A 23,521-nucleotide genomic window follows, 5' to 3' on the forward strand; every position below is an offset into this window, starting at 1 on the left:
ACATGTGAAGGGTAAACTCTTGAAAGAGTCCGCACCCAATTTGCCAAATATTTTCAGGAGTTCATTTCTGAAAGAAGCTTTAATTTCAAATATAAAAGACTACCTAACTAACCAAGTAGGATTATAAGATCAATAAGAGCAGGCAGTCTAATATACAGTACCTCTACTCACAACATATGTGGTGAGGCTGGGACTAGCTTCCGCCCCATCAGGTCAAACCTCTGGCCTCAATTACACGTTTCTGAAGTTATCCACCATTTGTCAAGCAGGATTATTGTTTTTGTAGAGCCGACTATTACCTATCAGCCAGTTTGTAGACTGATATCTTTTAATGTTCTGCTCTTCTATAATAACCCTAACCCTAACCCAAACTCAGCAGAGGGATGAAAACACTGCATCGATATGAAACAGTATAAGCACTGAACATGAATTACACACAGAGCATTGTACTGTTTTCAGTTTATGTCATTATTTTCATGCTTTAATGTGAACAAAAACAGTTTATAAAGATATAAATAGGGGTCCAGGACAAGGACCCTTCAACATGCAGACTGGAGGAGCTGGAGATCAAGAGATCAACCTCAGAAGTATACTTATATTTTAATAATAATAATAATAATTTTTAAGGGCCCCTTCAAGGGTTAAGTCTTTTGTGTTTGGACAGGGTCCTGTGGTGTCAGAAGGTAGTGTGATACAAGCTGTTTTGTTGAGGAGATCAGGGAACAAAGCTGACGGTCTTTGATCAGCTGAGCCGGGCAGCAGACCACAGAGACACTGCAGCGAGAGAAGGGGAGGCCAATCTGTTTGAAGTGAGAGTGCTTGTTGGAGTGAATCGCTGCTTTGAAAGGAGGGAGCTTTTCATTCAGTCATGTGCCTGTCTGTGCGAAAGAAGATGCTCATCTCGGACTTGCCAGCATGGCTCTTAGTGGGTGGCTGACGAGAACATGGAGGCCGCTTCCTGGGATTAGGGGTTGGTGGGGAGGAGCGCGGGAACAAGCACCCATCCGTACCTGTGGCTCAATTACTGCATCAGGCGGTGCAAGATAGAATGCAGATAGATGACTGCTACAGAATAAAGCCATGATCATCAATCCAATTTACTGCATCACGGAGGTAATGCTCAGGAGGAAGACAGGGTCAGTGTGCCAATGGTTTATTTAGAGGAAGTGTGTGTGTGTGTGTGTTAGAGTGGGAGGTGAGAGTACTCAAGAGATATGAAAAAGCCTTGATAAAGATATTGTGCTCGATGGAAAGAGGTTGTGGCATTCACTTAATAACTTTCCCTGCTCCTTCAGAGTTGTGAGTATCTGTTTGTGCGTGTGCGTGAGATTGGAGGTGCCTCCTCCTGCCTGTCCCCGTGAGTCAGTTGACGTGACTTTCCGCAACATCGAAGCTCTCTCTCTCTAAAGCCCTCACAGAGACATGCCCAGCCAGGAGGAAAATGTTTTTGAGTAAGTTTTAGGCTCAACAATAACATTAAGACATTATGCAAAACAGATGAAAAGAGGGAGCTGGAAAAGCAACGCAAGAGTAAAGGGAATGGCAGAGATAAATATGAATAAAAAGAAAGAAAATACCAGAGACGGGCTGAAAGGGAAAGCTGTACAAGTCAAGACAAGGTAAGGGAATACATGATATGTAGAAGGTAAGGGACAGAAAATCCTTTCAGGCAGTAAATAATGAAAAACTGAGAAGTGGGAGAGGAACTGTAAAATTCTGCTATCAATTTCATACTATAGCCTGGAAGGTTTCATATTTTATCAAAGATACTGGAAAAACATTTTTTATTTCCAATCCTGTATTTGACTAACAAAGGGAGATTTATGGTTGAATGCCGATGCCACAGTGATAATTCTTTATTCAGGGATGTTTGACTGACTGAACACACTCCTTTTCAATTATTCTGATTCATATTAACTGTTGCATATATTCACATGTAGCTGCCAGGTAAAGGAAGCGACACTGGCATACATTTTGATTTCCCATATTTTGTTGGATCTTATTTAAAGACTTCATTTGGAATGCATGCACAGTATCAGGGGATATTTAGTGCTGTAGCTTCTCTTTCTCTATCCCCAGGAGGACTCACCTTCACAGACAGAGTGGAGAATGAGGAATGGAAGGAGGAATTTGGCAAATGCCATCCTGTCTCCTGAACTCACACTCCACGACATCACCTGCACCTAATGAAACACACAAATACAGAGCACAAGTCATATAGTTAATTGGTTAGCCGATTATCCACATTGCCGTTTGAGTCTAGCCACAAAATGTTCAAAGACATTTCAGCTCCTTTATGTTCGGTAATTACGGTTAAAGTAAGCTCAGGAGAGGTGATCTGTATAATTAGATGACAGGATAAAGATTTGCTAAACACCATGATTCAAGCAGGTGTGTGTGTGTGTGTGTGTGTGTGTGTGTGTGTGTGTGTGTGAGAGAAAGTCAATTCACAGCAACAACTCATTTACAGTGCTCACAGTTTAATGACCATAAACAAGACATTGCAGTGTTAATTGTCTAATAAAAAGATCACTGTGCCAATGGCATTGTAAAGATGGTGCAGCTTCACTGGACCAACCTTAAGCTCAAAATAATTATGGCAAAAACATGTGGAGAACAATGAGGATTTTTAGAGTGTACTAATTCAGAGGTATTTCATTGGTTGGCTCCAACTTTCTTTCACAGCTTTATCACTGGTATTTAAACTTACAGCCATCCGGATTTGATTTTAGCATTCCCATCTTCATCGGCCTCACTGTCATCCACTGTCATAACTTGTCCCAGCCAGGTCTCACTGGTCAGCAAACTCATTCATTGACAATCCAAAAACTTTTAGGGTTATCTTTCTAAATTAATTTTCTCCCGAGGGCCCACTGTGCTTCAGCTCTTGTTAACCTGTGCAGAAACAGGGCAGTTTGTCCTTCTGGTAGAATAAGCTAAATAAACTACAGAAAACCAGTGCGATAAGCAATAAAATACAATGCACGGCAGTGGTGCTGTTGCAGATAAACAGTGTGTGGTGGATTCAATTCAGACAACGCTACAGGTGAGTGAGAAAGAGACAGGTAAATAATAGACTGTTATTGCTTATTGTATATAAATATATGTACGTTTTTGTTATTGTGTGCATGTATGCGTGCATGTTTATATTAGCTGTATATGTGTGTCAGTTTGAATAGGCATATTTATTTTCATTTGGATGCTTGTTTCCTCAGAATTATTGCATTTCACTTTCTCTAACAATGTAACCTATGTCTGCTACTTTCTTTTCTTTTCCAAACTTCATTTCCTCCTCATCTTCTTTTCCCGTCCTTCTTTGCTCATACACATCCATTCCTCTCTCTTGCTGGGCCCTGGAGACTCGGGCTTCATGCCCTTGCCCCCCCTTCTTCTCCTCTGAAATACACCAGTGGTCCTTCAGTAGAAGATATTATGTTGAAGCTCAGATAGATCGCTTCCTACCATCTGTATCCTAAACACACATGAGGAAGCACTTCCCTGGAGCACTTCAATTAGCCAAATACTGGCATTAGCAAACCTAGTAGCTACAACACAGCAGGGCAACAAGAGCTTAAAGTGAAATCTCAGTGTGTCCAGTATTCCTCTTTGATGCTTGGGGTTGATCAATCTGGATCAGGATCAATAAAACCCATCAACACTGAAAAAATTATATAATTGTAGAGTTTATTTTCCGCCTCTGTTGAATGAAAACACACTTCACTGAAAAAGCTGTTTTCTCTGTCCCTGCTCTAAATAAAAACAGACCATCATTGATTGATTTTCTATAGAATAGAATTGGGTGTCATTGTTAAACTCATCACTGAGCTCTGGTGTACACACATCACACATTCCTTGTGCTAGTATACAGTGTAATGTAGGGAGGTGGTTAATGGATGCATGGCTCTCTCACACTCACGCACGCGCACGCTCGCTCACTCACTCGCTCTACCGTTACATACACAGACACACCTCTCTCTTCACCATCCTTCTTTCAAATGCTAAAGGACATTTCTGAGATGACAAACCGGTGAACATGAGTGAGGGATACTGGTAGAGACGTGTTGAGTTTGACAGAGCTGAGGCAGCCTTTGGAAGATACAAGCGGTCTTATTGCAGCAGCATCAGGACCTCTGCTCTCACCAGACAACCTAAGGATTCAATAATAAACATTCTCACAAAGAAAAGCAGCAACACCACAAACCTATAAATGCACTGTAAAAGTAGAGCACTGGGCGGTCTGTATCTGGAACCTGGATTGCAGTATGTTATGCATTTTGCATTGATTTTTTTGTACTCAACATTAAAACTTTTTTTTGATCACACTTACATAAACTGAATTTGAATTATATATAAAATTGCATTAAAAATTGTCAGTTTAGAAACTTAAATAGAAACATGTCTTTCCAGGAAGACCATACATATATTGTTTTCAGCAGTTTTAATTGAAAAATGCATTTTGTATTGCGAGTATGTCCACAGATTAGAGCAAAAAGGACATTGTTTCTGAAAAGAGCTCTATGCTGCAGAGTTTGTCATTAGGCACCACAAACAGAACTCCATTGACCTGGTGTACAGTGGCATTAATCACTGTATCAGATACAGTAAATCTGAATCTCCAACAAATCAAACAAATAAAACTATCTGTATAGCAATATATGTTTTTTTTGTGACTTAGGTGAACTCACCCTGTAAAAGCCTGGTCGGCCAGTTTGCAGTTCCTCAGTAGACTATATTCATAATTCCCCTATTGTTATGTTTTAGTATCACTTAAAGTGACATTATTGAGATTGGAACGGTAATTAGTTTCTTTTACAGTCTTTACAAGGGCGACTCCGGTTATTGTGTGACCATACAAATGCAGATTATGTGGTGCACGGTATGTACCTCTGCAATCACTTCAGGATAAATGTGGTGAAGGGAGAGTGGGAAGGTGAAAGGTGGTAATCAAACTGTGCCGAGAGCCCCAGGAACAATGGGCCCACTCTTGGCTACTTTGATATTGCACTTTGTACAAACCATACGTACAATGCAGAACATTTCTCTTGATTATTCACTTCATTTTTGACAGCAAAAATTATAGGCAGAATCAAGCAGCTTAACCGAAGACACAGATTTAATATGACCATTGATTGGGTTTCTCAAATGATTCTAACGTAAAAGTCTACTGAACTACTTTAGAAACTCATGCAAACAAACATTTATTGAGCCTAATATTTGTTTAGTAAGTGGCAGTCCATTAAAGAAACTTAACTTTAAAGTGACGCTATGTTCTAAATATGACTTTTAGAGACTGTGCCTTTCAGAAATAGAGTAGGAATGCTATCGAGCATTAAGCGGACATATCAAATCAAATGTAAGCAGTAAAGAAAAATCGAGTAAAAAAGTCTTGAGGTGTGGCCGGGGTGGCTCAGTGGATAGAGCAGGCACACATATACTTCGAGGTTTATGCCTTCCTGTATGTCTTCCCCCCTCTCTCTCCCCTTTCTCATCTAGCTGTCCTGTCAAATTAAAGGCGGAAAAAGCCCCAAAAAATAATGTAAAAATACAAAAAAGAGGCATGATCCACCAGTCGGACAGTATGAAATGTTCCAATGAATCAGTTATGCTAGGGGAAGTTATACTGCTGAGGACAGGGATAAGCAGGACGGTGGTCCTCAGTGCAAGCTGGGCTCTGATGCAGCACTGTCCCACTCCATTTGGTTATACTGTCACCATTTATCAATCACGCCTTTTCACTCTGTCAGAGGCCCTTTTTTTTCAACCACCGCCTTCCCCTTTACCTTAAAACAACTTCCACCCCATTTGCATGTTAACATGGAAGGTCCGCTACATTAAGTGCCATCCTTAACCAATTAGCAAGGAGTGGAGGTGGGTTATAAAACCCTCCGACAGCAAGTCGACATTGATTCAGACTTACTGGCCACTGCGATGACTGTGTTGTGAAAGCAATGCAACACGCTGCATACAAATGTTAGCTTTGTGCGACTACGAGTGGTAGACATCTCTAATATTGTCAAAAGAGACATTAACAACTTGAAGGTGCATCCTTCTACGGACTAGAAAACGGAACCTGGCCCTAACTCTGGAGGGTCAGTTTGAGAAAGGCCCAGAGTCACAGCTCATCCTAATCTCATCTCCCCTCAACCACAACATCTCATACCAGCCTCTCACTCTGCCTTTTTAAGTCTGTTTACCTTTGTTCCCCAATTCTTTCTACTCGTCTCTCTTTTTCTCTTCCCTGTTCCTGGCGTCATCTACATTGGCACATGTCTCTTCCTTTTTTTAATTTACAACAGCTTGGATAGTCTGATTATATATGTTTTCTGTAGTCAATTCAAACGGTTCTTCGTTGTGCTGAGCGTTGGCACATAATGATGTCTCCCGTGTCCTGATGTAAAATGTCAACACAACAAACGCACGTCTTCTGTGGGCAATGTATTTGTTGTGTTGTCATGTTAAGTGTGGTTCCAAGACAAATGTGTCTGCAACCAAAGAGTAATGTAACAGCATATATTATCCAAACAAAAACTTTTGTCTTAAATCATTTTAAAATGGTGGGTAACCTTTGTTAGGGTTACCATAGTTATAATTCACCAGTGTACATTCAATCACGTTGAATGTTTACACCTGTAATAATGCACAGGATCCTGCCACAGATCCAGATTTAAAAATCGGACTATTTTAAGGCCAAGGATGACTCTTACGAACAAATAAAACTCCCACTGGGCAAAGCTTAGGGTGGCTGGGATCCAGGTCTATTTAATGAGTTGTGGTCCAATAGCTGATCTGACAGTAATGTGTGATTAAGGCAGTTTAAAGTGAAGAGAAGTATCTGGAACGGCTGTGCTCTCTCCAGAGAGGCCTGCCTGCCCACATGGCTGTATCTCCCAGTTTACAGCACTCGATATTATTGATTACATGGCAATTGTGTCTGACTTGCCCTAACCTCAACGGCACCCTCCTCAGAGTGAGTGGTGGGCCTTAGCCGGCAGCCAAATCTGGATTATCGCAGCAAATCACTGGCAGGTTTCTGCCCGCCCCCGGTCCACATGAAAAAGCCATCACTCATTAGCACAGTGATCACAGACAGATTAGCAGACATTTGGATTTGTCAGGGAGGAGCGAGGGGGACGGCACTGCTCTGATGAGCTGAGTAATGTCTTCTCTCCCGCCCTCCTGATCCCTTCATCGCCAACATGACGTGACTTTCTGAAAAGCCTTACTCGGCAAGACCTCACTAGCAGGATGGCGTTTGGACTGCAGAGCATGTAGAGCTTCCCGTGTGGAAATGATAATCACACTGGCACCGTGCATTGATGCTGAGTAAACTCTTCACTTTGGCCGGGTCACACACAAAATTGCTTGGGCTGATGTTCCACTTTCTAACCAAATTAGGCACTGAGATCTTTGGAAAAGACAGTCCAATTATGATATATCTTGGACAACAACACATAAATCTAACAACCACAATTCTCATCACTGGATTCCATTTGGATGCCGTTTCAGATAGAGGGCTGAATGGCGCACAGCGCAGCATACAGCATGCTAAATTCAAAAGAAACAGTGGTGGGTTTCTTTCGACAGCAGCCACCAAACATACACCTCAACAATCATATGCCAAATTCTTCAACTTAAGTTCTCACAAACCTAAATATCACTAAATGATTAAAATGTTAATGAATCGGTCAACATGACTGGAACAGCGTTAGTCACAGCAGAATTGAAGCAGGTCCCCGCCGATAGCTTCTTCGGTATATAGCTCAATAAAATATCACTAACTCCCTGCACTGCAAACAGAAGATTGAGGACTGTAGGACACATGCCAAGCCAAACTGTTATTCCACTGGAGATGCTGCCTGCATCTTCTTTGATCCTGTATGAACTGATAGTAAAGCTTCACAAAACACCGTGGGAGACACAGGGCAGCTCACGCAGACCCTGGGGAGACAGTAATTATCAGGAACAGGATGAGAGCGCTGAGAGGTGCCGCATAACTGCACCCTGTCACAAAACACTCGAGCGGGAACGACTCGCACACACACCCCGCCCTGTGTTGACCAGCACCATGATGTGGGTGTATCTGAGTGACAGGGGGCCTGAGGGAGGGGCAGCGGCTGATTAGTGATCACTGGGAGTATGAAAGGTGAGCAAGAAGCCTCCTGATGTGCAACATACTGAGACACACAGCGGGGTAAGAGTAGATACTGAGAAGCTGTGTCTATAGGGGAGAAACTTATCACATACTTACTTTTTATTTGCTTAAATTAAGCCGATAAATTCATATTCAAACAACTCCCAGTAGAGTGGGCAAAAAACTTATTAGCACCATGCAGATCAGCTGATGTTTAGCTGATCCACCTGAGTCTAACTCACTCAAAATATGAATGCACTGGTTCTCATCACAGTATACAGTCACATATTGAAACCCCCAAATTAATGGTGTCACATTGACTCAAATGATTGTCTCGTTTTAGACAACAAAAAAGAAAAACAGAAAAAAAGCCTATTCTCTTAATTATTTATAATCCCATTACATGACAGACGACAATATTCCTTTAGATAAGTGAACTGTGCGCCATAAAATTTTAATTTCATGGCTGACAATTAAATTGAGTCAATGAGTGATTATATTTTTTTATACTATCTGCATCTATCTGTTATAACAGCTTCACTACTCACCCACATCCATGTTGTATGTACAGACTATGTACCTCCATTCTGCTTTTTCTAAATTTCAGATTACGACTGAGCAGATAAGCTTTTTATGGATCTATTATACTAAAAATTGCCATAGTATTAAACTATGATGAGAAGATTAAAAAAAAGATAGTTTACACCTGAGAGCAGAACCAAAAGATTACAACAGCTATTAATTAAAATTAAAGATAAACATAAAATGGTGTACAGAAATAACTCACTTAATGTGGATGTCTGTGTAAAAACAGGACAGGACATAGAACACAAAAGGTGTGTGGGAAGCAAGTAAGCATGTCTGCTGCTGCAGACCTCCTCTTTGCCTGAGTGCAGACTGACAAAACAATCTTAGCTCTCTGATTTTAGGCTTTTAGTGGTTCTGTGGACAAATTGTAGTGAGAACATAATGATACCGTCCATGACTTTTCCCTCTCATCCATCTGCTGATAAAAACAGCGCAGATCAATATGCTGTCATGTCCCTCTTGTGCTCTACTCTATTTTTATTCTACAGAATCACAATATTTTCAGCTTCAACCCCATTTCACCACGTAGATAGCATTAGCCTCTAACCATTTTTATGAGACAATAAGATGTACTGTTAACGAGTTCCCCCCCGTTTTAAACTGCAATCACGGCACTAGTGTGCCATTTGTCCATTTATTTAACCACTACTCTCCACTGGTCTGATATTTTTCTTTCTTCCTCGCTCATTGTGCCAGTAACCAAATTCACAGCCTCCGTAATGTGAAGTGATCGTCTCTTCCCTTTATGTCGATGTTAGTCTTAAATGTCTGTTTCTCAGCCAGACTTTCTTTTCACTTGGCCATTACCCACTGCAATGGGCTTGGCAAAGCTGTCCCAGCAGAGGCCCGTGTGTATATCAGACAACATAAACACAGACAGCTGTGTCAGAGGGCGGCCGATAGGCTGTAGAGACTCATTCATCTCCCTTTGTCTCTCTCTTTGTAGGGACAATCATTCCCCCCCACCCAAAAGCTGTCCGTTTCTAGCTCAGTTGAAAGATCAAAACACACCATTTAGTAGCCCCTCTTCAGCACAGGTGACCTTTCCGTTTCAACACTTCACCTCCCTCCTCATTCAGCCCTGCCTCCCATCTTACTTCAGCCTCATCGTCTCTCTTTCCGTCCCGTCTCTCTCTCTCTGTGTGTGCTCGTTCAGCCCCTCTTCAGGGCTTCATTCCATGTGTAGCAAGAAGGATTTGTCGCACAACAAAGCTGCCATTAAATTATGCTTCTGTTCGTTGTACATGGCATAGTTTGTTTCCAGGATCGAATATGATTTAATATGTTAAAACTCTGGGGATTCATAGCCGAGCCAGTAGCATTTAACTGTGAAATGACAAGCCTCCATCCGTTCCTTGAGGAAGTTTCAATTTTTCAGAATTCCCTCATAATGGTTTCAAACAGTGATGCGGGGATTAGTAGCAACAACAGGATTATTATGGATGGCTGGGTATACGACCATCTACTTAGACATCATCTTATTCAGGAATTGTGAATGATCGGCTCTACTATGAGCCATTTGCCCATCATTTGTAATTTAGAAAAGCGTTGCTTCACATTCATGAGGAAAGCAGCAGAAGGAACTGACGGTTCACCTGTTATGTAAAGTAATCTGAACAAAATCATCTTAAGCCCTCTCCTCCTCTTTAATGTTATTGACCGCACACAGATCGGCCAGGAGAGAGGCAGGTGTGGAAATAGGAAAAGGGAAATCCGCTCATAATCAATAGTACCAGGAACCTGTGTTAAAGGTGTCATATAGAGACCACATGTGCTCAGACCACGACAGAGCAGAATTATGTCAGCAAAAACGCATCACTGTATAAACACAGTTGCAGTAAAATTAAAATATTTCTGTTAAGTTCAACTCAATGAGCTCACTTTGCCACAGACAACTGATATGCTGAATATATTCAAGCAAGGTTTTTAAATAGATACACACATAAATAAATAACAAACTTGAAACATTAGATTCATGAGCCATCCTCGTATTTACTCAAGAGCAGGTAGAGACTATTCAGATGCTTTCACTCCCGGTAATCAATGCCAAAACCTTTCCCAAGGGTTCCGCTCAATTTCCAGAGATTGGCTGAGCTACAAGAATTATAGGAAAAATGTGATGCTTCATCTCCCACTCTCACTTTTCTCTACATTGCCTTCTCGTCCTTTTCGCTTTACATTATTCATCCTTTACCATTTTCAAACTTATATCCTTTCTTGTCCCCATGCCTTGCTCTGCCGCCTGTCTGAGACCTCATAGGATTGTCCAGTATAGCCACTGTATCTGCAATTCATTCCTCTATCCCTCATACTGGGTTTCATTTGAGCCTGTCAGTCAAGGTGTCTGTCAGATATGGACTCTCCATTTCAGTATTTTTCTTCTTCTTCCTTCTAGTATTCTCAATGAATTCAGTGAGTGTGACAGACACTCAGAAAGGGCAACTGTCAGAGGCATGCTTTCCCCACATAATGCATGAAAAACAACGGTACTGTCTCACAAAGATCTGATTCTTTTAATGTGAAATTGTTTACTGAAATGTATTTTACAGGACTTGTGCACATTTTTTTTCATATACTTAGGTCTGATGATAGGAGAGTACTTATTCACTGGTGGATCCAGTGAGAATGACAGTGAACCTGCAACATGGGATTACTGAGGCCAAAATTTCCATGCAGCATATTTCAACAGTACTGACAGCATTTCCTCAGGGACAGGACAAGCTTGATCCCTCCTTCAATAATCTGACAAAACAATATTAGCCTTACTCCTCTTGAGTGTGTTTAACATATGCTCACAGTTCCAACTCTTAATGAACACTAATGTGCTTCCTCATTCGGGGGAGCACTACAGAAAAACATATAAAGCAATGTCATGATTTGCATGTTTAAGTTTTAAGAATAAAACTTAGCTTTTTGCTAAAGTCTATCAGCAGAAGTTCCAACGCAGTAGAGCAGCTTTGCTTGGAGAAATACCACAACCAGCATAATACCACCAGACAAAAAACACACATTTTGCATAAAATAATGATTAGAACACCTAATACAAAATGAAGCCCGGAGGTTTAATATAAACTTGAAAAAATCGACAATAATAATAATCATCTGCACACCATTCCTCTGCAGACACATTGTTGCCTCAGCTGCTATATGGAGCGATTCCTGGATGCAGGCACAACAAGCACAATGACATAAAATATTTAATGCCGCTGCATTAACTGTATAATTACAAGAAGTTAGTTGTAGAAAAAATAGTGTGTATGCCGGCTGTATGACTACCAGTAAGATTTTCTAATGGAGCGCTGTTCCCCTTTAACCTCGCGCTGCGCCCGTGCCGCGTTCAGGTGACACATTAATAAATGAGCGGGCACCAGGGCGCTTCCCAGCAGGCACCTCTGGAGTCGGCCGGGCCACCTGAGAGAACACCGTACACCCGACACCTCTGTGGGAGCATGCACACCACCTCGCATCCACCGACTGCGTAATCACTCTGATGAGACGGAGCATCAGCAACAGTTGGACTGGACCATTTACCGTAGACAACATAACTTCAATCAAGTGGTCTCGAATGGCTCTTCACGTCCCCCACACACTTAGCGGACCTCCCACAGCGGCGACAGCTCGTCAGAACATCAATCGGTCATTACACACCCAGAAACTACGAGTACAACTTGGTCTCTGGCGCGCACATCCACAAGACGACGCATCGCACTGTGCGCCACGGTAAAAGAGCGGTGAGCGTAAAAGTCACCAATTACGCACAACTATAGTGGATACAGAACATGTTACACAGAATAATGAAAAAAAATAGCCTTTGTGTAGAAAAAGGTTATATATATTCTCTGCCGCAGTCCTACCTCTAACACTACCCCGTGTCTCTCAACTTATAGCAGAGTGATCGTGTCATCATCATGCATTATCCTACCTTCCTCGTCCGTGTCCGTCGCGGGCTGAGCGCCTTTAGATTCGATTGCCTGTCCTGCTGTGACGCGTTACCAAGTATCTGCTTCCCCCCTCCCTCTGTCTCATTTTTCCCCCTCCCTCCCTCTCTCTCTCTCTGGTGCTCTCCCCCCGTTAGTTTTACTCTATCACCACCAACGCCCTGGTCATTGCAAAATGTCTCTTTCCAGTGTTCGGTACGAGCCCACCACTGCGAGAACCTGCACCAACCGCGAGACAACCCTTCGCTGGTGTGGAGGTCCCCCACTCTATAACCTAAAGGCTCAACTCCATAGTTGCAGCACATGCAGGTGCAGCCCCGTTAGATTTACTCGTTGTCCCTGAGCAGCCCCTTGCACACAAACGCTATCCATGCACGCGAGATAAACTTATTTCCATGTTTTTCATTTGATTCTTTTAGAGAGTTTTGGCCCTTTTTTTCATGGCGCTGCTTGCGTGTATGTCAGTGGGAAAAAAATATACAATAATTCCACTTACATGTGTAGACAATTATTTTTCAAACTTCACGGAAGAGAGGCCAAATTCAATGAGAATTGAAAAAAACATCATTAACGACAGATTGTAATTCTTAGTTGTTACACTAGGCGGTGCTATCACACTGACCATTGCTGGTCAGTGTGATAGCACCGCCTAGTGTAACAACTAAGAATTACAAATTAAAGTAAGAAAAGCAACTGCCATAAAACCAATATGAGAAAACTTGACACAGACAGGGGCAGGGAAATGGATGGAAAAGCTATGCCAAAGCTCTGAAATGCATCTATACTATTCATGAGCTTTGGGAAAATATCATGTTACTGAAGAACAAACTGCCTGCCTCTTAAAATCCTAAAACATATTTCCTGGCCCAGTCAGTTACTAAATTTGTGACAGATATACAGTACACTAACTTTATCAAATTCAGTTATGCCTGGATGACAAATGGCTTCCAAACAACGTGAAATGAGATTCTTATTTACATCAGACAGGAGCGGCAGTACCCTCCCTGGTCTATAATACTTGCCTCCAGCATTAAGCTGCATCCCACACAGCCACACTTAATTGCACAAATATGTTGTTGGCTAGAGACTGAACCCTTGCCGAGGACAAGACCTCTCACTGTGTAAATATCACCAGTATGAGACAGACTAACTGAGGGGAAGACAAACTAATACTTGATGCTGAAGTGCAACTGAACGTTCCCATGCATGTACACTGCTGGAGTGAGGACTTATTGTCAAAAGAAAACCAGTTTGATCCGTGACTCTATTTGCACATGGTACGGCCACAAGCCTAAAAATGAAAATTTGGGCTGCAGAATCAGTTTTTCAGAAACTTTAGTAAGTCACAAGTCAAGTTCAAACACTCTTGGCCAGCACACTCTTGAAAAATAGAGTTTTAATCTCAATGAGTTTTGTTACTCCTGCTTAAATATAGGTTATAAAAAAATAAATAAAGAGAATCGATTTAGTTATCAGATATAATAGCTTGGGTTTTTTAGACAGAGCGTTACAACGGTTTTGCACCAGTGCATCTTGGTACCTAAAGCAAAACCACCTTCTTTCATATGAGAGGAATGAGCAACGATGATGATTAAAAAGCGTTATTCTGCTGCTCTCTGGTGGATTATTTACTTCACTGCAGTTTAGTGTTGGGCACTGAGGTGCCACTCAAATAGAACCGAGGTCTGAACTGTTTTGCTTCAAGTCAAACACAGAAGGGTGACAGAGGCACACAATGTGAAAAGTAATGACAAAACATGAGTGCAAAGAATAGTATGTATACCGCAGATACCAATAGTCTCTGGCTTCATGGCATTTCCCCCCCAAGTACTTTGCCCCAACTCCAGAACAAGTTATGGATGCATACCTTGCATATGTTCAATCATTCACATAATACAGTGGTGTGTACTCAGCCTTGAGGCTTGTTTCCTTCTGGGCGGCCAATGCACTATTATCTGTTGACCTCCTACACGTTCAATATCTCTGGTCCAGAGAACTTGACTCCGGGACAGAGCAGTGTCTGCAGTGAAGGACACAGGATCCAAGTATAGTCAGCTAAACATTAGTATTGGTCACAACAACAACTGTATCAATATCAATTTAGAGCTAAGGACACACAGCGACCCCACAGGAACTCCATTAGGTTTTTAATAGAAAGTTGATAACTTGATAGCAATAGACTAAATGTGCGGTATAGGCCAAACTCACGGGAAAGGGAAGTTTGGGGCCCCCTACTGAAGCTGCTGCCCCCGCGACCCAACCACGGATAAGCGGTTGAAGATGAGATGAGATGAGGCCAAACTCACTGCTACATTGTCGACGTCATACGCGGAACAGTCAGGCATGTATTTACTGACATGTGACAAATGTTACCAGTTTGAACTTTTGATTTTGAACCACTGCATTTGTAAACCATTTTGTTCCCTTTTCCTTAGTGACATACAGTTTGTACAGAACCACCCACTTTTACACCTAAGAGTCTTAATTCACCCGGTTACTCACCTGTTGACCTGGCCTTACCAACACTCCAAAATGTCAATGAAGTAAATGTTTATTTAGCTGAACAGCAGTTCATAAAATAAAGCTTACAACTTTAAAAAATAGTCACTTAAATGATAACGTACCTTTTTGTCGAACGCACGCTTGTCGGAGTCTCGTGAGCGGTTGACGTTTTTAACCGCTGTACTACTTTTAAAAAGTCGCGGTCATGTCGCGGGCCCCAATCCGCGGCAGCCATTTTGGAACTGAAAAAAACAAAAACACAGGTGTAAATGACGACACTGATGACGGCCACGTTCCATTTCGGTCTCTCGGTAGGTTGAGCCAGTGAGCCATCATGCGCAGTGCCGAGGAACTAACCGTTGAAATGGAATGCAGCCATTTATACGCGCTCGTAATTCGCTCCATCCAGGGACTCTGGAAGTCAGTCGGAGTTGGGGGTTGATGAGAACAAATCTATTTATGCCTATGCCTATTAAATGCAGTACAGCAGCGCAACACATGTGATTTTAATTTTTGTTATTAGTTTGACATTTGAGTATAAAATTTGAATGGCCAAAAAAATCTCAAAGCAGATTTTGCACTTCTATCTAACCCACTGCTACCACCTCTAAAATCTGCAATTCTCAAAGTTTCTGTCACATTCTACATTTATTATTCCTCAAATCATGCACACATAAAACAGAATTTTTTGCCTACAACTATGATACTCTCAAAATATAACTCAAGATAATATGAAATTAAAGAAGAATGCTTTTTTTTGCCTTGCAGTTACAGTCCATCACCAGTGAGGGGTGCTAAAGCCCCCTCAGCATCCCTACTTCCAGCTTCCTTTGCTCCACCTGTGGATGTCATAACATATGTGTGCTGTGAAACTGACCTATTGCAACCAGGGAATTTAGATTTTTTTTTCTCTCTCCTCAGAATGACACTGTAAAGTGCAGCTTTTAACTTGTATTTAAATAGCCCTAATGGTCAGAGGTCTGGCTCAATTGAAATTGCACAAATCTGAAAACAGTACAGATATTTCTCAGTGTGAAAGTATGTCTAGGTGAACATAAATGTTAAGATTTAGTTATACCTCCGTGTGCAGTGCTTGCTTATGTTCAAACAGCCATTGCACGTTTTTTATGACTAAAGAAGAATTTTGATTTTGCCAAATTGCATTCCCCTTTTAATTGATTAGTATTCCCCTTTAAGATCGCAAGGCTTGGACTGGACATGCACAAATACCATTTTTCATACTGACTAGAGCCAAGCATTTGTCCCCTGAAACTCATTAGGGCATCAAGCAGTTGCAACTTTCCTCAACACGTGATCGAGGACGTTTTGTGTTTTGAGCAATGTGGTAGTGTAGTAATGACTTACCAGCTGTCATCTGGAAGAGGCTGGAGCCAAAATGTGCGGGACGGTGAAGAAAGCTCAGCCTATTACACTGGCACCGCCACGCCAGCTTCCCTTGGCAGTCATTAATACTGAGACAATTTCTGGCCCAGGTTAATGTGCACCCCTCTTAGTGGCAGTTGCCTAACACCTTTGGATGGACTCAGCACAGGGCCATGCCAAGTAGCACTGGGCGTCTAGCATTATTCACATTGTCCCATCATTCTTCTCTGCTGAAGGTGTGTCTTCTGTCTGCTCTCCTGTGCTGCAGAGAAGAAGCACTACTACGCTTTTTTTTTTCTTCACAAAGGGCCATTGGTAAGAGACCAAAGGAGTATTACGAGTATTACGATTTGCATGGAGAAGTTTCCTGCCCAGCTGATGCATAGGGCTCAAACCCACATTGAAAAAGGATAGTAAGTTAGACTGTGTTCAATGAGAACTGAGATTATGATTTGTTTTAGTGTGACAGGTGAAGATTTCCCTTTCAAAACATGTTTCTACTGAAGACATTTTGACATGTACGATTAGGAAAAGCACTGACACCAATGATGGCTCGATTCCATTTTGGTGAATAGTGTCCTAGAGTCCCTTTGGGTTCACCGTCTTGACTTAATGTGATGGTGACCGAGAAAAGAGCCTTCATTAATGCTTTTAGTAACAACTCTGCTCGTCAGTCAGCCACAATATAAACAGGAAGCTGGCAATATTAGAGCTTTGGATCATGACCATCTGTTTTCTGAGTAGGAAACACAAGATGTAATATAGTGGATATATTTGTTTTGTATGAACATTAAAATTAATGTATTTTTTCTCCCCAGGAAAACAACAAAATATATTGAAAATATATTTTTGTGTCTACTGTAATACCCTAATTAGTTTTTTAATGTTTTCTCACCTGCAATGTTGAAATGGAGGAGAAGAGAGTGGGTGAAGACTCTGAAACCCAGAGGCGGTGGCCGGGCAGTCGGGTGCTGCACAGTTGGATGGAGCAAGAAAACTTGATGTCTCTGTCAAAAGAAAAGCTTCAGCAATGAACCACGAGAACGACCCTCGAAAACCACCCTGATACACAGTGACACAGAGGAAGTTTGTCCTGAAGCATGGCTGAGGCTGGGGATTCTTACAAACTTATACTAAAATCTGTATTCTTATGGTCACATCACCATATCACTGTTCATAGGACGAAAGAAGTCATATTCTCACATTTCCATGCCTTCCGTCAGTGATAGTTAAACCCATCTGCCCGCCAGTGGATTTGTGGCAGAAATTGGAATTGGAACCCTAATAAACTTTAGATTTGTTTTTAAATTAATGAATAATAAATACCTGATACAATATTGATCCACAATCTTCTATTTTTCCTGTGTTTTGTATTACTATCCTATTTGCATCTCTTGTTATAACGTGCACAACACTTGGATATAATTTGTAAGCAGAGGCAAATAACATCAAAGCATTCTACAGTGTGCAGAACTAGCTATGTGCATTATTAACCTGCTTTAATGATGAAACGTACCTGAAAAACGCCTACCCCCGACTCCAACGAGCCACAAGAAATTGGGAAACCTTGAAGAATGGCATGGATGCACAATTGTAACCGCTAAACTTTTTTTTTTTAAATAGAGGAATCTATGTTTCAGAGTTAATTGCATTTGTACTGTCTTGTCATGCATCCTGTAAAGCAATTTTCAGATTTATTTAAGCATATGTGGAATTGCTGAGGCTTGTATGAGCATGTAGAACATAAATCACCTTAAAAAAAAGTGACATGATATTGTTTGTGATAACTGGGTCTTTGAAACAGAGGTGGATGACACCATGCATCAGGAGACTCATGCATCCGAGTTGGTTTTTGACAGACTTGGATGCGATAACAGATGGCAGGTTGAGTTCTCATGAATAACAAGGACCAGGGTATAGACCTTGGCTTGATTCTTTAGAATCATATTAAAATTAAATTACTTGGAGCAGTTTGGCTTTGAAAGTAGAGATTGTAATTTGCTCAGAGGAGGGAAGGCGCACGGGCAGGATTGCTGCCTGTGTTTGATCCTTCACCCTGCTTCGCTTCCTCCTTTACGTCATTACACGTGCTCAGGCATCCCAGTCTTAATGGAGTTCTCACCATCGCCAGGGATTTAAAATTAGAAGCACACTTCTGTAATGGCTTTAATAACACAACAGCAAACACAGTGCTGTTCGTGTTTGCCTGTGTTTGCCCTTTCTTTTACCTTTGTATGTTCGTGTCTGTATTCTTTCAGTTTTTTTTATCATTTTTAATGAGGTTTGGGGGCTTCGTGTTTGGCTTAATTTCACAGTCAAATCCAGCAGGTAAGTGGTAACATGGGAAAAGAGAGGGTGTGATGCTGCTGATGATAAAACCTTGTGTATGCACTGACAACCACTAGGACACTGAGGCTTATTAACCTAATAAATTAACTCATTACACCTTTTTTTGATTTGATCATATGACGCCATGTGTCACCTTACTTTTTCTACTCAACAAAGTTCACACCTGTTTAGTTCACAGTACATGCTGTATGTATGACATAATACACTGGTTCATGCAACTAACAGCCTCCAACTACAGTGTCAAACATTACTGGACACAGATAATTCCTATGAGCTTGAAGCCGTAATTACGCTCTAGTGACTGGATGCAAGTAATAGCAACGTCGTCGCTGACCTTTACCGGAGAATTGTGCAACATCACTGGACCGAGATAGGATTTAGAACTCGTGTTGTTCGGTTAATTATTTTTTTAAAAAATCTCCACCGCTCTCCCCCTCACAAATGGACAAGAGACAATGGGCCACTTGTTGCAATTGTAATCACTCATTTCCCAGAGCACTTCACTTTGGTGATCTTGAATTATGCAACTCTCTTTCCTGTTTTTTTTTTGGTCTTTCTCTCTTCTCTCCTCATTAATGGGAATTTTCCTCCTATGATTAGCTATACAATTAAAATTATGCATTCAGACCTCAGACAGAAAGACATAAAAATAACTTGAACCATAGCAGGTGTAGCCACAGCAGATCTAAGGCTTATGAACATATCATATAATGAGCATGTTATGCATTTGACATGTTCAGGCTCATCCATAAGCACAAGCCGAAATACCAGTTGGATGTTCAGTAGTAAAGATCCATGAGAAAGGGTTTATGACACCAAACACACACACACACACACGCGCGCGCACACACGAGGGCACACGTTCTCAGTTATTGAATCTAACTTGCTCCTTATGTGGATTAATAATGTTGTTATTTTCTCACCGTTGCAGAAGAAAAGCTAAGAGTCAGGGTGACCCTGTCTCCATATAGTTTTCCTAAATACACCCGATGCACAATACAATTATCACCTTGATTACAGACTGCGGCAACGTTCTTTTTCTCGGCGAACCTGTCCAGGGTGTACCTTAAATTTGCTTGTTATGCTTAATGCGGTTGTACACTGTATGGAAGACGTACAGAATCAGGTTGCCCCAAGTCCCCGTAGAGAGCAGCGGCCGGGTCGACATGGCCATGGAGACGTAGAGAACAGCTGTGGAATCACCAGCAAATCAGAGGCTCATGTACTCAATAACAAAACACAGCCCCGGGTAAATCAATACATCTCCTCACTCAACAATAAAGTACAGGCTACATCTCAAGGGTGAATCAATATTTTTTCTCTCGTCCTTGTTTAAAGAAAGAATTTAGGATCCACTCTAAAATCCCAATGTTTTTTTTTTTGCTTTAGGTGTTTAGGGACTGATCAATGTCAATGTTGTCACCGCACATAATTCTCGGCTTATCAGTGAACCCGCAGGACCTGAGCCAATCACAGGAAGAGAGGTCACACTTTGTACGTGTGCATACAGTTTGCGTTCTGCGCGTGAATGCAGTTAGTAAATACAGGCAATGAACTAAATGGGAAATGTTGAATCCACCCAGAGGTGAAGCCATCTCTCTGCTTCAGCTGTCCAAGAACTCACCTCACAGTGAGGAAAATTGATGAAAAAAAAGAAAAGGAAAAACCGTAGTCGGCCCGGGACACACAAAAAAGAGCTGAAAATTCCTATTCTTGTCGCAGTTTAATATTTCATCGCATTGTGTCATTTTCAAAGGCAGAAATAATTTCTGACATTAATTATTGATTTCACTGATGGCATTAGAGTGATGATGATCTGAGTAGTCAAGCTGTATGCTAAGAGATCCAGAAAAAGATCACACGAGTATACCAAAATGTGGGACACAGATAGGAAAGAGACTTTTCTTGAAATGTATAAAATGATCTTTGTGTCACCTAATCTCTCATCTACATTTAATGCATGAAAGAATCCACGTTGAAGGCAGACAAATAAACAAAGACAAATTTCCGTAATGTCCGTGTGATACCGACACATAATTGACTTTCCTTACTCAGCTGGATGATAGCTGACATTTGGATTGGTACTAACTTTATTTTTTATGTATCCAGGTGTTAATGGAAAATGGTAAAGAAGGAGAAATACATCCCCGATTGGTAAGATGGACTAAAAACACCTCCTTGTCACATTTTTTCCCCCCACCTACTCCCATCTAAAACTATGGTCCAGTGAGCAGTGAGCAGAAAACAATCAGACCTTAAATGACTAACATGTCAAGACCTTCAACATCTTTTTTTGTGTTTTGTTTGTTTTACTGCTGCCAATCAATGAAGCGGAGTGTGTCGGATCCAGGGGGAAAATCTCACCGTGACACGCTTCACAAATGATGAGAGCTTGTGACAGCTGACATTTTAATCTCAATGTGGTCTGGTTCACTGAAGCTGTTTCTCATCTTAAATCTAACCACTGTGTCTCATTACAGGGTGTCGAACCTTTTTGCCAGACTAAATGGAGGAACATTATATTTCAGCTCTCCTTTTTTTTGTCTATTGATGTAACATGCGAGTAAAAAGTCATTTGCAAAACCAGTTTCAAGTATGTCTCAAATATGATCATATGCTATCGATTCAGTGTCTTATTGTATTTTATGGAAATGTTTTTAAACATTATGCTACCCAGATACCGGAGATAATTGAGCTAAAACTTCTTAGTTTGCTCTAACCAAATTATGTAAATGAAGTAAACTTGGACTCAAGTGCAATTGCAGTGAAATGGTATATTGATCTTTCCCTGCTCTGTGACTAGAAAAAATTCCACTCCCAGGCAGTGATAACCTCAGAGCCTGAATCGAAAAATGAATCATGTACAGCCAGATAAGATCAGTAGCCTGTGATGACTAAAGTAAGCTTATATCTGCAAAACATAGATTCTTGTGGCTGGACATTACTGGGTCAGCTCACTGTATGACCCCATCAGTGCTTCTGTTAAAATAGCGTCATAATTTTTGGTAAATGCTAAAATTAGATAAGCACTAAGCATTATTCCATAATTGTCAGATTTAAAAAGGTTTGGTGTTAACGGTACAATTTTTGTCCAGTAGAATGTAAATTTATCGGCCTATTAAAGTTGAAGGACCATGTGACTCTCGGGCATCTTTTCCAAAAAGAATGGATGCCGACCGGAGCTAATTGCCAGTGCAAATGTGACTCTTAAACTCTTGAACCCTTGAACGGTTTGCTTGACTTGGATTGTGCCCCCTTTGAAGCAATTTCACGGTTGATTTTGCCAGAACCAGTTGTCATAATCGGAAGTTGCCAAGAAAACACAAAACACCAAGTTCACGTCGGTGGTAAGACGATGACAAAATGATTTTTGGACGACTATTCCCTTCATCCAGAATGCCGCACCGTGGACGAGGGACCGTTGTGAGGGCTGTGAGGGCTGACATATGCAGTAACTCTCCACTTTGGGGAGTTGTTGAAATGACTGAGATTTTTGCTTGAAAAATGAATCAAATATTTAGTCAGTTATTATCGCACTCCGAGAAGAAATCAAAATGTGGTGACGTTCTCCTTTGTGCTGTCTTTTACAGGGTCAAAAAGGTGCGACAACTTCATTTTCCGCATTCTGACGCGTTTTTCAGATAAACATCTACAAGGATACAAGGTTCAGCGAAGGAGTTTGCTATCACATGGTGGGTTCATGCGGCAGCATCCAACTTTACACACTCTTAGGTAGATCAGCATGTAAAAAAATGCTGTCCACATTCTGCCATTGCTCTGTATATAAAAACACAAATGAGGAATGCTTTCCAATAAAAATCCAACCCAAAGTGCAACGAGATGTCCAATAAAGTCTAGAACTCGGGGAGCAATGGGCCAATCCCTCTGTAGCATGATGAGTCGCTCTGTCGCGGAGAAGTCCATGCATCCGTACCCATGGAGGTGATTAGGAGCAGTCCGTAACGACGCATTCAAGTTTGATTTATTTGAGTACAGCCGACTTTAGAGTGCGCCGTATGTCTATCTCTGCGGTGTAACAACAACCTGGGGGAATATGACTCACAGCATGCTCTGCAGAGAAGGAATACAAAACCAGACGTGGGTCAAGGAAAAAGAAACATAAAAATGCTAATTGCAATTAAATGAAATAGAGGCGAGGAGCGATGAGAAGGAAAAGACAGACCTTTGCACACACCTTTTCACATATCTCATAGTTTGTTTTTTTGGTCTGCTCGGTCTTAACCTGAGAGGGCAATGTGATGCTAAGTGCTGATAATTGAGTTTTTATGGAGTTCCTCGCCGATGCTCGGGAAGGTCTGGAGTGAATCGTGGGTTCTGTGATGCTGTGAGTTAAAACCATGTTGATCGCTTGTAAAAAATAAAAAAAAAAATTTAAAAGAAGAACATTGCCACACTCAAAAAAGCTGAAGAGTCTGATGGCTGCCAGAAAGCCTTGAGGTTAAATTCCTCACCTCCCAACTTGCCACCATTTCTCTTCTTTTCTTCTCTTCTCCTCTTCTCCTGTTTTGTTTTGCTCTTATTAGGGAGCTGGCACAGACTCCAGGCACATTAGCTAGAACTTGACTGTATGAATCAAAAGAATAGATCAAAACCCCCATTGTGTGTGTCT

At 41.4% G+C, this 23,521-nt stretch overlaps 1 protein-coding gene across 1 annotated transcript in view; it reads right to left on the reverse strand.

The window, feature by feature from the left end:
• The window catches only part of cdh23 (cadherin-related 23), a 137,328-nt gene extending 124,642 nt beyond the window's left edge, over positions 1-12,686 (reverse strand). Inside the window, exons 1-2 of the mRNA XM_047334727.1 lie at positions 12,642-12,686; positions 2,090-2,183 (exon numbers count right to left, since the gene is read on the reverse strand). Of these exons, the coding sequence (XP_047190683.1) occupies positions 2,090-2,174 (85 nt within the window). The 5' untranslated portion in view covers positions 2,175-2,183; positions 12,642-12,686. The remainder of the gene's footprint in view (positions 1-2,089; positions 2,184-12,641) is intronic.
• Positions 12,687-23,521: the final 10,835 nt, after the last annotated feature.

The sequence above is a fragment of the Scophthalmus maximus genome, chromosome 10 (assembly GCF_022379125.1).
Source record: "Scophthalmus maximus strain ysfricsl-2021 chromosome 10, ASM2237912v1, whole genome shotgun sequence".
Lineage (NCBI taxonomy): Eukaryota > Metazoa > Chordata > Actinopteri > Pleuronectiformes > Scophthalmidae > Scophthalmus > Scophthalmus maximus.